This window comes from Leptonotus elevatus, chromosome 9 (assembly GCF_054856555.1).
Source record: "Leptonotus elevatus isolate MCC_2025b chromosome 9, RoL_Lele_1.0, whole genome shotgun sequence".
Classification (NCBI taxonomy): Eukaryota; Metazoa; Chordata; class Actinopteri; order Syngnathiformes; family Syngnathidae; genus Leptonotus; species Leptonotus elevatus.
Genome location: NC_141247.1, coordinates 18,127,741 through 18,142,532, shown reverse-complemented (window position 1 = coordinate 18,142,532; position 14,792 = coordinate 18,127,741). Strand labels below are relative to the sequence as shown.

General features: G+C 36.9%; 2 protein-coding genes across 2 annotated transcripts; both read left to right on the top strand.

The window, feature by feature from the left end:
• The first annotated feature begins 332 nt into the window (after positions 1–332).
• On the top strand, positions 333–4,067 carry nek12 (NIMA-related kinase 12). Its single transcript, XM_086085311.1, has 2 exons — positions 333–1,358; positions 3,333–4,067. The coding sequence occupies exons 1-2, from the start codon at positions 371–373 to the stop codon at positions 3,536–3,538; spliced, it is 1,194 nt and encodes a 397-aa protein (XP_085941437.1). The 5' UTR covers positions 333–370; the 3' UTR covers positions 3,539–4,067.
• A 6,942-nt stretch (positions 4,068–11,009) lies between these two features.
• LOC147168638 (uncharacterized) lies at positions 11,010–13,340 on the top strand. Its single transcript, XM_086085566.1, has 4 exons — positions 11,010–11,204; positions 11,680–11,724; positions 11,814–11,945; positions 13,242–13,340. The coding sequence occupies exons 1-4, from the start codon at positions 11,055–11,057 to the stop codon at positions 13,338–13,340; spliced, it is 426 nt and encodes a 141-aa protein (XP_085941692.1). The 5' UTR covers positions 11,010–11,054.
• Positions 13,341–14,792: the final 1,452 nt, after the last annotated feature.

Below are 14,792 nucleotides of genomic sequence, written 5' to 3'. Positions count from 1 at the left end.
ACAACTCACTTTATAGCCTGAGGCGTGACACAAAAATGTATTTACAATAAGTGTTGGAGAAAATTTGAGTGTAGTATTTAGTTTTTGGGACATAACATTTATTCTTTTTTTTCTCTAATAAAATAACAAAGGCTATAATGAATTAATCAATACCCCCACTTGGTTGCAGGAGCCAAAAACACATTGACAGATTCACCTTTCGAAAAGAATACGATTTATAGGACTCCATAAACATTTATTAACAGGACACAAAGGACCCTCCTCTCAGTTTCAAAGCGTCTGGTTTCCATAGCAACGACAACACAAAAGACTTTCCCAGCAGTCTTGCATGGATCACATTGCCTAACGGCTCTGACTTGGGCCAGAGACAATGGACAAGTACGAGAAGGTGATGTGTTTGGGCCGAGGAGCATCAGGAGAAGTTTTCCTGATGAGACACGTCGAGTCAGAGCGCCTGCATGCAGTAAAGAGGATCAAACTGGGGAGCGCACGGACACGGAAGGCTGTTCTTCAAGAGGCGGAGATCATCAGGAAGTTGAAGCAGCCTCACATAGTGAACTGCAGCGAGGCTTTCGTGAGTGCCGTTGACGGCTTTATTTACATTGTGATGGACTACTGCGACGGCGGGACGTTAGATGACAGAGTCCGGGAGAGGAAACCAGGCGACTTCTTCGCGGAGAGTACGGCAATGGGCTGGTTTGTGCAGGTGGCGCTGGCTGTGAGTTACATACATGAAGCTAAAATACTTCACAGGGACATCAAAACGTCAAATGTTTTGCTAACAAAGCAAGGCATGGTGAAGTTGGGCGACTTTGGGGTATCCCGAGTGATGACAAGCACCGCCGACATGGCTTCCACGTGTGTGGGAACTCCCTGCTACCTAAGCCCGGAACTCTGCCAGGATGTACCTTACAGCTCCGAGTGTGACATCTGGGCTCTGGGCTGCCTGCTCTATGAGCTCTGTGCTCTCACGCCTCCATTTGCAGCCTCCAACCTCCTCAGTCTCTTGTACAAGATCACCAAAGGAGAGTACGAACCGCTGCCTGAACTTTACTCTCAAAACATCTCCACTTTAATCCGGAGAATGTTAAACATTGAACCTCAAATCAGACCGAGTGCGGCCTGTATAATTGACAGCACCTTTGTGCGAGATCACTTACGACACATTGGATGCAATGATACGCTGACTAGCGAGGAGAATGCGGAGGAAGATGGTGCCTGCGCTGGTGGACAGAGTCCCTGCGGCTGCTTCTACTCTGACGACTTTGACGAGGACGAGGAGGGAAGTTCTTCGTCTTTGGGGGAACAGAGCCAACATTCATTCTCATCAACAAGGAGCGATTCTGATGAGCTCCTCGGTAATTCACAATGGAACATTTAAACACCTTAGAGCAGCAGTTATGGACGTTTTTACACCGAGTGCCACGTCAAAAATACTTTCATTTGCATTGTACTCATTCACTGCCATTGACAGCTATAGACTTTAAAAAATAATAATTTTAACTAATTCTATTAGTTTAACTTTTTTTCTTCTATTTTTGGTAACAAGAGTATGAAAACCTAGATTTTTTTTACATTTACAACAGATAGAAAATTTGTGATTAATCGTGAGTGAAGTCATGCGATTAATTACGATTACAAATTTTAATCGTCTGATGCCCCTAATTTTTGAATAATCTTTTCTTTTAAACAAAAAAAAATTGGGGGGAAAAATGTTGATAATCTTTTTTTTTTTCCCACTTAAAAATTATTTATTTTTTTGTGGAAAAGATTATTAAAAATTAGGGGCTCAGGCAATTGCCAATTTTTAATCGTAATTAATCGCATGACTTCACTAGTTAACTTACGATTTATCACAAATTTGTTATCTGTTCTAATACAATAAAATAAAAAATCTAAGTTTTCATACTCTTGTTAACAAAAGTGGAGAAAAAATGTTAAACTAATAGAAATAGTTAAAATGAATTTTTGACGTCAATAGCCGTCAATGGCAGTGAATGAGTTAACATGAGACTCCCACTCTAGCCACACGCCGACCGCTAAACAATCACAATGCAGCTCGACTACTGGCTAGTGGACATCTTGGCTAACATATGCTTTTTGCAAAAATGCCATTGTTAGTGTTTTTAAAGCATAAAATTCAAAAGCTGTTTACATCGTTACTGTTATATTTTTCTGCATTGTTCATTTCCTAAAAGGGAAACATACTATGTCTGTTGCAGTTTTCTAAAAAAAAAAATATATATATATTATGCACTGGCAATTTTGTTATCGTACAATAGTGAACTGTGAACTTATAACCAAAGTAAACCGACATTTTTATTTTTTATTTTACTAGTTGATTTTTTTTTTTTGCATATATTTTTGTTGAATGATTTTTTTTTTAAAGGTCACTTAACTCATTCACTGCCATTGACGGCTATAAATGTCAAAAATTCTGTCTCTATTAGTTTAATTTTTTTTTCACATTTGCTAACAAGAGTATGAGTGTACAATAAAAAATATATTGTACAGTTAAAACAGATATAAAATTTGTGATTAATCGTGAGTTAACTAGTGAAGTCATGCGATTAATTATAATTAAAAAAAAAGAATCGCCTGACGAGTTGATTATTAAAAATGAGGGGCGTCAAATTTTATATCTGTTCTAAATGTACAATAAAAAATTATAGGTTTTCATAATCTTGTTAACAAAAGTAGAAAAAAAAGTTAAACTAAAGTAAATTGTTAAAATGATTTTTGACGTTTATAACCGTTAATGGCAGTGAATGAGTTAATAAACTAAAGTTCGGCCTTCATTCTTCTGTATGGCCAATTACCAAAATAAATACATTTAAATGTAACCCTGCAAGCTAAAAGCTAATGCATGTTATTCATTTCTGTCATAATCATTGTAAGTTTTTAAAAGCACTCTGTTTTATTAAATTATAGCGAAAAGAAAATGGAAGGATGGGGTTGAAGTCAAGACAAGAAGTTTCGAGGGGGAACTCAAAACTTTCTCAACAGGAACAAAACGCTCCGCTTTGCATTTGACCTTAACCTACAAGCACACTTTCTAAAACTACCATAAATGTGGTGAATCAAATGGAAATGTATACGAAACCACCAGTTTCTCAAAACGATGTCACTGTAACAAGAATGTTCTCATGCTGTTAAGTAATCTCATGATTTAATGCTCGGTCATACTGCAGAATTTACATACAAGCCGCCTCACAGTTTCGAGAGTGTTGATTTTTTTCAAATGGTTCTTGTTATCTTAAACCCATATTCATTTCTAATAATTAATTATTTAAAAAAAAAAACATTCAACTAATCCTCATTGTCTCTTCCAGTGTTACCACAATGTTGCCAGGATGTTTCCGACCAAGTGGAATATCCGGATGATTTTGAGGACGATGAGGAAAAGGACGAGTGTGCAGATGTGCCATCCGGAAATCACACTTTGGCTCTTGATCACGATGATTCCCTGGATGAGTTCCAACTCTGTGATGATGGAGGAATGCTCATCACACTGAAGGCCCCGAAGGAGAAGGGATAAAAAAAATGCACATTTGAACCGACTCTGATGTTAACAACAACAAAAATGTTCTCCATCACAAATAGGGCATTTCGGGTCAGAGGTTCTTTTCAGAACATATGTGACTGCAATGCTGATGTTTGAACACTTGGTGAAGCCAAACACGCTATAAACTGGTGCAGATGACGTCAGAGGCATCCATCCATTTCCTGAACCGCTTATTCGTAAAGAACTACTTTGTGGCATTGACTGGATTTATGGAGACGAGGAATACATCTCACTCCGTGACTTAAACTTTTCACCAATGCAAATATTTATTATTATTGTTATAGGACCACATAATGAAGGAAGACATAAGTTTGAGGACAGCGTAGGCTGAAAAATGGCAACAATTTCAGTAATGTTTGAGGTCGATTTCAATGGGAAATTAAGATGGGGAATTTTATTAAATTGGGAGCTTTGGCGGTTTATGGTAATGAAACATTCTTGCAGAAATGTAAATATTTTGTTCTGTTATATACAGACAGCAAAACACATACTTTCATGAAATATTGTTTAGTCAGGATTATGCCAAATTATGCTTTTTGTGTGCAAACGATATTAACAATAATGTTCTTATTATGTTCAATTCTTGGTTTATTCCCTTTTATTCCATATTTTTTTGTTAATTCCATAAATGTCCTTTAATTCTCATGAACGTGTCACCTGGAAGTGTATTTTATTGGACTGCAAAAACATGACATTTCATATTGACAATGCAGAAAATGCACAAGCATAATTATGATTCAGTTACTGGTTTGGTCTGTAACATGTCAGAAAATACGCAAAAATGTTGATAAGTGCTTTCTTAAGATTTATTTTTGATTCAGCACAACGATAATCCGTTCACTCTAATGGCAGACTAAAGAAATCGGATAACATTCACTATTGAGAAGCTCAAATGAACAATTTGAAATGATAAAAGGTACCTAAATGATTCATGAATTATCAAAAATGATTATCACTTAATTTTAGGGATGGGCAAGTTCTGATACCAGGTATCAAAATTGGGCCGATACCCAGCCTTATTACAAGGGTATCGCTATCAGCCAATTTGGGTCTGTTTATAACCAGGAACTAGAAATTAGAAGAATACAAAATTGTCATTCATTTCATACATTTTTTCGGAAAACTGCTGTATTGAGATATATAGATCTTGCTTTAAAATTATGTGTGTTTTTTTATACAATACTGGCAGTTTTTTTTAAGTAGTATTGAACATTCTTATTTAATCTGATAACAGGTGAGTAGTCAATTAATTAATTAATAGTTGCACCTCTCATATTTTTGTCTTCGACCTCATACGCATGTAATAAAAGTAAAAGATTCCACCGTGTGAAGTATGAAGTGGTTGCAGTTACTGGTACCAAAGCCCACAAAAATGTGGGTTCAAATAGAAACCAGTCAACTCAAGCCACAAAAAAATACAAACGAATATATTTTTTAAGAAGATTCAACACAATCAATTGGGAGTATCTCTGCAATCAATGTAAGCATCAGTTGCTCTTTTTGGTCGTCAATCATAAAAATATAAGTGCCGTGAGTGAAATATAAGAAAGAAGGTCTAATTGGCTTTTTTCATGTACCAGCCTCAAACCTGAACATTTTAACGGAAACGTCAGATTGGTGGTTTATCACCACACAATCTCTCAAGTGATTAAGAAGGTTTCACCCTTTGCTTGGAAAGCACATGCATTTCCTTTTCCTCGCGAACACCATGAATCACTCATGGTAGATACATTTTCTCTTTTTCCCTTCCACGTAGTCCGTGTCCGTGACGATGTCAGATGTGTCATCACAAGGGTTTCACGGCGTAATCCATTATTAATTGTTTTATTTTTTGTACAAAAGTTGAAAACAGATGCTCAGTCATCATGTTGTCATCCATCAATCACAACTTCTTTTTTTAGACATGATTGAACAGCAAGTCATTTCCTTTCTATCTATTCCTGTGGTGACAATTAAGTGATATGTTTCCAGTAGTTTCCTTATATTTTGTACAAAATGTTCTTAAAAGTGGAAGTCAACCTTAAACATTTCTTGACAATAATATGTTATATGTGACCTTACTAGTCGAAACATGACATTGTGGTTAGTATTACATTTGTGGAATATGAGTTATGATGCAAAATCCAGACGTTTTTATCCATCTCAGAGGGCGGCCATTTTGCCACTTGCTGTCGACTAAAGATGACATCACAGTTGCTCAGTTAACGACCAATCACAGCTCACCTGTTTTCTGAAGCTGAGCTGTGATTGATTGTTACTGAAACTTGAGCAACTGTGATGTCATCATCAGTCAACATCAAGTGGCAAAATGGCCGCCCTCTGAGATGGATAAAAATGGCTGGATTATGCCGCTTATGTTACACCAATCACTGGACACGGGAAAACATTCAACCATCAAGCGGTACAGCACCGCCCGTTTTCGCGCTCTCTCTTATTTACAAAGTCCTGTCTCAGAATTCTTCTCTGGTACACTTGGCCAACCATCCTTTCAAAACAAAAGCTCAACACTGCCCTCTAGGGTAGTGTGCTAAATTACATTTTAGAATAAACTAAATGTGCATAAGTGTCATGACTCAAATACAGTATCATATAAAATAAAATATACAATTTCAGGTGCTACACTTATATTCCACTAACATATTTATACTAATGGGGCTGCATAAATATGGAGGACCAAAACAGCCAAAATTCAAAATAAATAAATGACTAAATAACTAAATAAATGACTAAAAGTGAAAATAAAAACGGATATAAAAAACGTATAATTTGAAAATTATATATATATATATATATATATATATATAACAAGTAAGTCTTGTCAGCTTACATGGAGAGCTGCAGCAACGGACAGTCTATCTTGTCCACTGTCACCACAACTTGCGACTTGCGTTGCTCGACAACAAGTCGTGATGACAGTGGACCAGATAGTCCTCCATTGCTTCCTTGTTCGCCGACCCGTTCACTCGATAAATTAAAGCCAGTTTGCAATGACGGAGTTCAACCCAAGACACGCTTAGGACCGGCCCCTCATTTGAATAACATTTTGTTCTGGCAGTATGGACCAAAACTGGCCAAATAAAAATAAATAAATGACTAAATAAATAAATAAATGACAAAGTGAAAATAAAAATTGATATAAAAAAATAATATTTTTTTTATAGAATATATATATATATATATATATATATATAAATTAATATATTTATTCATGTGTGTGTGTATGTATATATATATATATATATATATATATATAGTTGTATTATTTCAATTTATAAATATTTTTTAATTTTCGAATTGTATTTTTCTTTTGCTTTTTTCATTTACTTATTTATTTAGTCATTTATTTAGAAATTTGGCAGTTTTGGTCCTCCATAGGGCATAGAACACATTGGAAAAGAAAAATTGGGTTGACCTTCCCCTTTAATATACACTGATGGCCATTCATTTCTCCACACACACACACAATATTAAACACGAGCACATGCATATACAAAAATAATGGAATGGGGGATTTGGAGATGTGTGGAAGGTGTCAAATGCGCAAATATCCCCCTCCTTACACGCTACTCTCAAAGCAACATTTGCTCACTCATCAGACTGTCCTTCCACTGATGGTGTCAAGACAAGCACCACAGTTGTTTCCAGGATGACACTCAACTGCAGAAGCTGCATTGCATGAGTCACAAAACAGCCCCGCATGCGACGCTAAAGAAAAATACAGTACGGAACTAAATGTAGAGCATAAGAGGTCATATTTTATTGGAAATATATAATTGTGAGAAGAAGCACATTTTTGTTTTTCTTTTCAGTAATAGTTTTGGTTATGTTGTGTGTCATACTGAGAAAAGCAGAATTGAGTACTTTGTTTCATGTTTTAGAATTAACCCTTTGTTTGACTTCAAGCGAGGTGAATTTTTCCATAGAATAGCAAGACTAAGGGCCATATTACCCCATTCGTGCCTGGCTTGCACGCCATCCAGACTTACACACGTTATAGGTGACAAACGTGTAAGAGGAGTCATTGAAGTGTGAGGCTGGCTGTAAATCATGGCGCGTGGATTTTTCCTGACACTTTTGAATCTCATTTAAATCTATCGTATTTAAAAATATATATAGCCTCCATAGCGGATGAGTCATGTGCATTTGTTTGCTGTATTCTGTATGGAATAAATCGAATACAAATAATTTAATAATAATACTGTGCTTATGTCTGAACGCATGTTTGGAGGTACATCAATAAAAAAACGATGTGGGTGTCATTGTATAGATCATGCGCCTCAAACCATGCGAGACGTTTTAAAGTATTTGACGACAGACAGAGGCTTTTTAAAACAAATGATTCATTATCTAGCTCACCATCGCAATGTTATGACGATTATACATTTTTAAAAAATTACATTGATGTGATAGAACAGATTTTTTTTTGTGCTGTCAAGTGTCAAATGTTTAAAACTTATTAATAGCACAATTTTCAGTAATGAATCGCGATTAATCACAACTGATCACATTTTCTACTTCTGCTTCTACTTTTTTCAATAAAACTTGTAAAAGATATTGAGTACTTGAGTAAAATCATTAAATTATATTTAGAATCAAAAACTGCTTTATTTGATCGTTAAATCCAATTCTTCTTTTGTCAAGCAAGTAAAACTGAAAGTAAAATTATCTATAGTCCATGTTCACTGGCTAAGTTTGACTGCAGGTTATAGGCCCGTAACAGAAAATAAATAAAACTGAGTAAGTGAGAGAATTTTTTCAATGTTACGTTATGGTGGGATGAGGACCCAGGTGCAGGGAAGCAGGGCAAGGTGGCAGAGGTGCAGTAAAATAAAATAAAAAAGGGATTCAGTTAAACAAAAACAAGGAGGTAAACAAGGAGCTTAGCAGACAAACAAAAACATCCAAAAATCAAGCAAGGTAAACCGTGGGTGACCTACAGGGCAAAAAAAAAAAACGGCAGCATGATAGGAGGAAAACACAATAAATCGACACAGGCAAAGGGAAGACACAAGACTAAATACACGCACACTAATTGACACAACGAGACACACCTGGGCAGGACACATGTTGCAGAGGGTGCTGATTGGTTGACACATGAGGAAGGGCAGGCAAACACAGGTGTACATGACAGTTCTTGACGAGACGAGAGAGGCACACAAGGACAACATAGCAAAACACAGATCATGACTGAAATAAAAGCTCAAATAAACTCGACAGTCAATCACGACAGTTATCCCACTCAGAGTGCATACCTGTCATGAAGGTGCGTAAATGACAGATTTGAGCGGATGTGAGAATGTGTGCAGCCAAAAAAAAAAAGCATCAAAAAGTTAACCTAAGCTTAAGCAGTAATAAAGTCATAATTACAGAGAATATTATTCTTGTATATGGGGGTTAGGGTTACTGAAATGGAAAATAATCATTACCGTGGTAACCAAGTGTGGCTTCTTACGCCGCCCAGCTTCATAACCAGGAAATGTTATGACTTGGGAAAACATGTAAACACTCTGTGCTCTCTGTATGCAAACGGCCCTTGGGAATATACTTAGTCAGCTTCCAAATCGAAGTTTAAATTTAATGTGATTGTCACATACTGTACTGTAGTTACTTGGTGTTTATCGTGTATTAAATATATTACAAACTCATTCATGGAACCAATAAGATAGCTGAGGCTTGTGTGACGCGTGGCCTTTAGTGACTGTGTTCTGAATATTATTTAGAAAGTCCCTTAAGGCCTATTATTCATCAGCTCATAGGCAACCACAGAAACTATTATAAAGTCCCAGTCACCGCCAACAAAGGTTACGCAATGAACGTGTTTGTAAAATTATTTTTAAAAAAAAAGGATGTATGATGACATGTGGAGAGTAGAGTAAAAAAAAAAACTGAGGGGTTGCCCATCTTTCACTGAAAAAAAGGGAAGTTAAGTAACAAAAAACAAAAAAAAAAAAATTCTTGACAATAATATGTTCTATGCACCACCACTAGTCTAAACAGCATTCTGGTTAATAATGTGATTGTGGAATATGAATTAAACAGCAAAATCCACTCATTTTTTATCTATCTATATAGATTGGGCGGCCATTTTGCCTTATATCCACTTGCTGTCGATGGAAAATGACATCACAAGGTGAAAAACAATCACGGCTCACCTGTTTTCTGACTTTGGACATGTGACGTTCGCAAGCTGAGCTGTGATTGGCCGTGATCTGAGTCCGGAGCAAGTCTGATGTTATTATCAGACGACAGCAAGTGGCAAAATGGCCGCCCCTTAGATGGGATAAAAACAAATAGATTTGTTTTTGTTCTTCGATCGGATTGTGTTCTTACTTTAGCTAAGGCTAAATTGATCTTGGTTGACATTTCAATAGCTGAAATATGCCGTCAGAAAAGCTCAACTTGCATTGTGTCTGACCAGCGACCGTAGCTTTAGGCTAAGTGGGACTACATTTCCCATGATTCTTAGACATGGAAGCGCAAAGTAGTTCTATAATTCAGGTATGATGAAAACACACCTGCTAGCGATTTGAGAGCTAAATTCCTTTTTAATTGGGTTATTGTATGAATAACTATAACAACTGTGTGTTTGACATGGACACGGCCCAAATAATTAGTTTGCCGATTGGACTTGAAAAACGGAATGTCGGGACGGGACCTGCGTAATAATGGGACAAACAATTGGGTTGGCAAAATCCACCAGGACTTGAGACGCAAAGCTGAAAATCGGGAAACTGAGACATTTTCATTAAGTTAACAAATTTTACAATAATTAAATAATAAATACATTTGCAGTCTTCAATTGAAGACCCACACAGACACAGAAGGAATTATGCAAACTCCACAGAGGAAAGCCAGAGCCTAGATTTGAACTCATGACCTCGGACTGTGAGACGGATATGCTAACTAATCGGTCATCATGCCAAAAGCAACATTTGTCAAGTTTTCCACCCCTGACACTCGTCCACATCAATGTGAAGTCCTAATTATATTTGGCTGAATCATGTTCATCTTACAAATAGGAAATTATTGATTAGCAATTACATGTTTTATTAAGTAAATGAACGTGTAAATTGTGCTTATGTGACAATGATAGTTCTCATGGCGTGCGCACTGTTTCGGATGTGATCGTTTCAAAAAAGGCAAACAAAACATTTCTTTTTCTTCTGCCTTTTGTATGAGACCAGTCGAGACCAGTCATTTATTTCGCTCAATTCTCACCTCTTAGTGTCATAACAAGACGATTTAATCTCATCAGGTGAGTGAGAATGTGGTTGGACACGACTGGCGGTGTGAACTGTTGAGCAATTTCAAATTTTGAGTAGCGCGTTTGAGTACGTGCCCAGGATGACATCAGTCGCTTCCTTTTTTGCGGCGACTTTGTGAATCAAATAAAAATGGGCCCGTGCTGGTCATGTCATTAACCGGTCACACTTAAGATAGCAAAGGCGGACTTGTGAGGAGAGCGAGCGAGATAGACCAGAGTAACAGTATGATGAAGTGCGTGTTTGCTCTTGTCTTGCTGCTGCATTTTTGCTACAGTGCTGTCGACTGTGTCAACTTTAACTTGCGCATGGAGATGATTAGAAGTCTGGACAGACTCAACAAACTCTACAAAGCCAAACAACTTATTGTCACGTCTGTAAGTAAAAAAATGCATTCATCATTTTATTGCGTGCTTATCTTGTAAATGGTAAAGCAAGCAAAGGTGCAAGGATTTTTTAGCTTCATTGCGTTTTATGACATGGACTGTGTGTACTATGACCTGGAAATCATATCTCCATTAAACAATCAGTTCAAAAACGTATGGCGGCATATCGTCCGAGAGAGTCCACAAGATGCAAACTACGGAGTCGCTTTATGGATTCTTTCATAGTCTGTGTTTTATCTAGCATTAGATACAGTAACAGTAGCACAGGTGAACCGAGATTAGCACACCCGCGTCACAGTCAAGAAGTCCTCATGGGTTCGAATCTCGGCTCAGGCCCTCCTGCGTGGACTTAGCGTGTGCTTACTTCCGAAAACATGCTAGGTTCACTGACTTGTCCTTTTGTTGTGAATGATTGTTTGCCCCGAAGTGCACGGCAACTGTACCTAAAATGTTTCTGTCTTTGTAGCCTGACGCAGTGCAGATGCCTTCCGAAGAGATGTACAAAAATGTGGTGAGTTCTTTTTTTTTATTTCACTACCTGGCGAAAGAAACGAAATAAAGCCTGACGACTAAGCCCCTTTTTGCGGCTCTCAATCTCAGAATTTCTGTGTGGAGGTTTTCAGCCGGGATCTTGGGAATCTTCTAAGAAATGTGACGGTACATCATGCGGATGAGCACATCCTCACAGAGGTCAAGGAAAATCTGCGGATTCTGAGGCCTTCATTTGAACAGGTTAGTCAGCAGAAACCAATAGAGTGCGTTGAGGTCACTTCTGGTGCATGCCAGGCACTTGTTGCAATCATGTTTTTTCCCCTCATCCACATCTTTGCCTATTTACGCTACAAAATCACGAAAAATTATGATAGTTGTCATTAAATTACTCATATAAGGTGACCGTGCACTGTAAAAAAAAAAATATATTTAACGGAAAATTTTACAAAAAAAATGTCAGCTATGGTTTCCATTACCAGAATAATTCTGTAAAAATTACAGTGCAAATGTAAACAAATTTACAGAACAACCTCTATATTATACATAATTTTAATCTTGTAGATGCTGCAGTCCTTTGCTGGTAATTTAACAAAGAAAGGTTGGCGTGGCTCAGTGGTAGAGTGTTTGCCTTGCAACCCTGAGGTTGTCAGTTTGATCCCAGGCAGTTGTGACTGCATCGAAGTATCCCTAAGCAGCTACTGAACCTCCTGATGCTTGTCAAAATGTAAAGTGCTTTGTAAGGCGTAAAAGTGCTTTTTAAATGAAGTACTATTTACCAAGAACATGCGTCTTTTATACTACTTTGTTCTGTAAAATGTACACGCAGATGTTGCTTATTATACATTGAATCCCGGTAAAATTTATTGTACATTTAATACCAATAAAATGTAAAAAAGTTGTTCTGTAAGGTTTTTTACATTTGCACTGTATTTTTTACAGGTTTTTTTTCTGGTAACCACAGCTGCCAGATTTTATTATTATTATTATTATTATTATTATTATTATTATTATTATTATTATTATTATTATTATTATTATTATTATTATTATTATTTCGTAAAAAACTGAATAATTTTTTGTGTGTTTGTTAGGACAGGGCGATTTAAAAAAAAAATGTCATTGCTATTAAACCCCATCCCCTCCAACTTAATATTGCGATTGCAATTTAATATGAGATTATTTTCTCAAGGTCCTCTTCCCGTGTATTTGCTTTGAAACACAAGCATTTAATGAATCTGCATTACAATAACTGACATCAGTTGGAGTTAATTGTCATTTAATCAATGATTTAACGAATTAAACATGAAAAATCAGGATCTATTTTCAAAACCGCAGGGCTAACCACTTATCCGCCGTCCTACCAAAATGTTGAATTCTAAACAAATACATTTTGCAGCATTTCCTGTGTGTTATTTCTATGGAAGTTTCCTACTTTGACGATGCCCACAATGTGTTGTGCTTAATAGACGATACTGACAGTATATTGCATTCTCTGCGGCGAGGGCGAGTAACACGAAACCTCTTTTCCTCTTCCAGGCTGACCATGAGTGCGAAATGGAACCGAACGCACGAACCCTGGCGCCTTTTAAACCCTACATGACGTTCCTGAGGAAACTTAATGGAAGGCAAAGATAAAGCGTTCTTTTGAATGCAATGTGGCTGCAATGCAGTTATTGATGACCTTTTTGACAAAAGACACCCAGATGTAAAACGGTCTAATGCTAAGAAGAAAAGAAACATGAATGTTGCTTTGTATTTATTTATTTGACAATCTATTTATTATTTCTATTAAGCTACGGTTCAAGGAATTTCATACAGGTGAAAAAATACAGTTACTCTGCAAAAAAAAAATTATTCCAATAAATATGTGTGAGCAAATCTCTCCTTGTATCTATTTCAAGCATGGAGAATGCAGCGGGAGTCGTTATGCTGACATACTGCGTGCTGACATGCACACTGATCACGCAACACAAAACACACGCACACACGCTGCGGTAGCAGAGAGAGGCAGAGAGTTGAGTTTAAAAAAAAGAAGGAAAAAAAAGACGATTTGGCTCTAAGCTGTGTGTCTTGTGCATATCTCTTATCCTCACACTAAAATCCAGAATCATATGTCTTGTGGTTTTTTTTTTTTGTTGTTGAAAGAGGAGGAATGCGCTTTGTTTACAGAATATGCATGCAAAACATTGATACGATAGACTGACAGTGCACCAGCTGTGGCATGTCCTGGCTTTGCCGTCCGTCTCTGCTGTATTCAACTTTGGCTGTTGTACCTGGGTAACAGTCTCAGTAAAATTAAAATTAAATAAAAAAATACAAGTCATTTTTATTAGTGCAGTGGAATCTCTAAAGTGAAAAACTATTTCTCAAAAATCCACCATGTGAGAGCAAAAAAAATCTTATTAGACTTAAAGTAGCACTAAGGAACATTTCAACCTTAGTAAAATATTTTAATAACTCTTCTGATGAAACATTGACTTAAAACTAGTTTATGACACCTTTAGGGGGTCTGTATCGTTTTTACTGGCACTAAGCAACTTTGAGGAGGGTGGTAGGAACAAAAAATGACAAATGTGCTGACTGCTTTATGGCATACGTCAAAAGCTATCCCGGATGAAAGGACAGTCAATGATCAACAATGGCCCGAATTTCATTCGCTGGAGCGAGGTTAAAAAAACGACGCAATACGCTTGTCCTCATAGGTAATGTGGTCTTCCTTCAGACATAACAATACCACTTTTGTCCATATGGTGTCGCCATACTCAACGTAAACTGAAAGTTCCTCACAGCACAGGATTAAGTCATGGAAGGGTGTCTAGCTTATATTTGCATCACTGCATGGTATCATTGACGACAGAAATATATTTTCTTTTTTTTCCCCGCTGAAGTAAGTGCTGCGGTCAGATGAGACCAAAATCGAGCTATAGTATTTGGCATCAATTCAACCCACCATGTTTGGACGATGGAAAAAAAAATTCTGCAGAGGCTACAGGGCGACTTTGCTGTATTGCGAGGTCAATGAAAGCCATTTATTGGACAAAATATTGCATAGGTTTCATAATTAACTCATGATTGATCACAAATTAA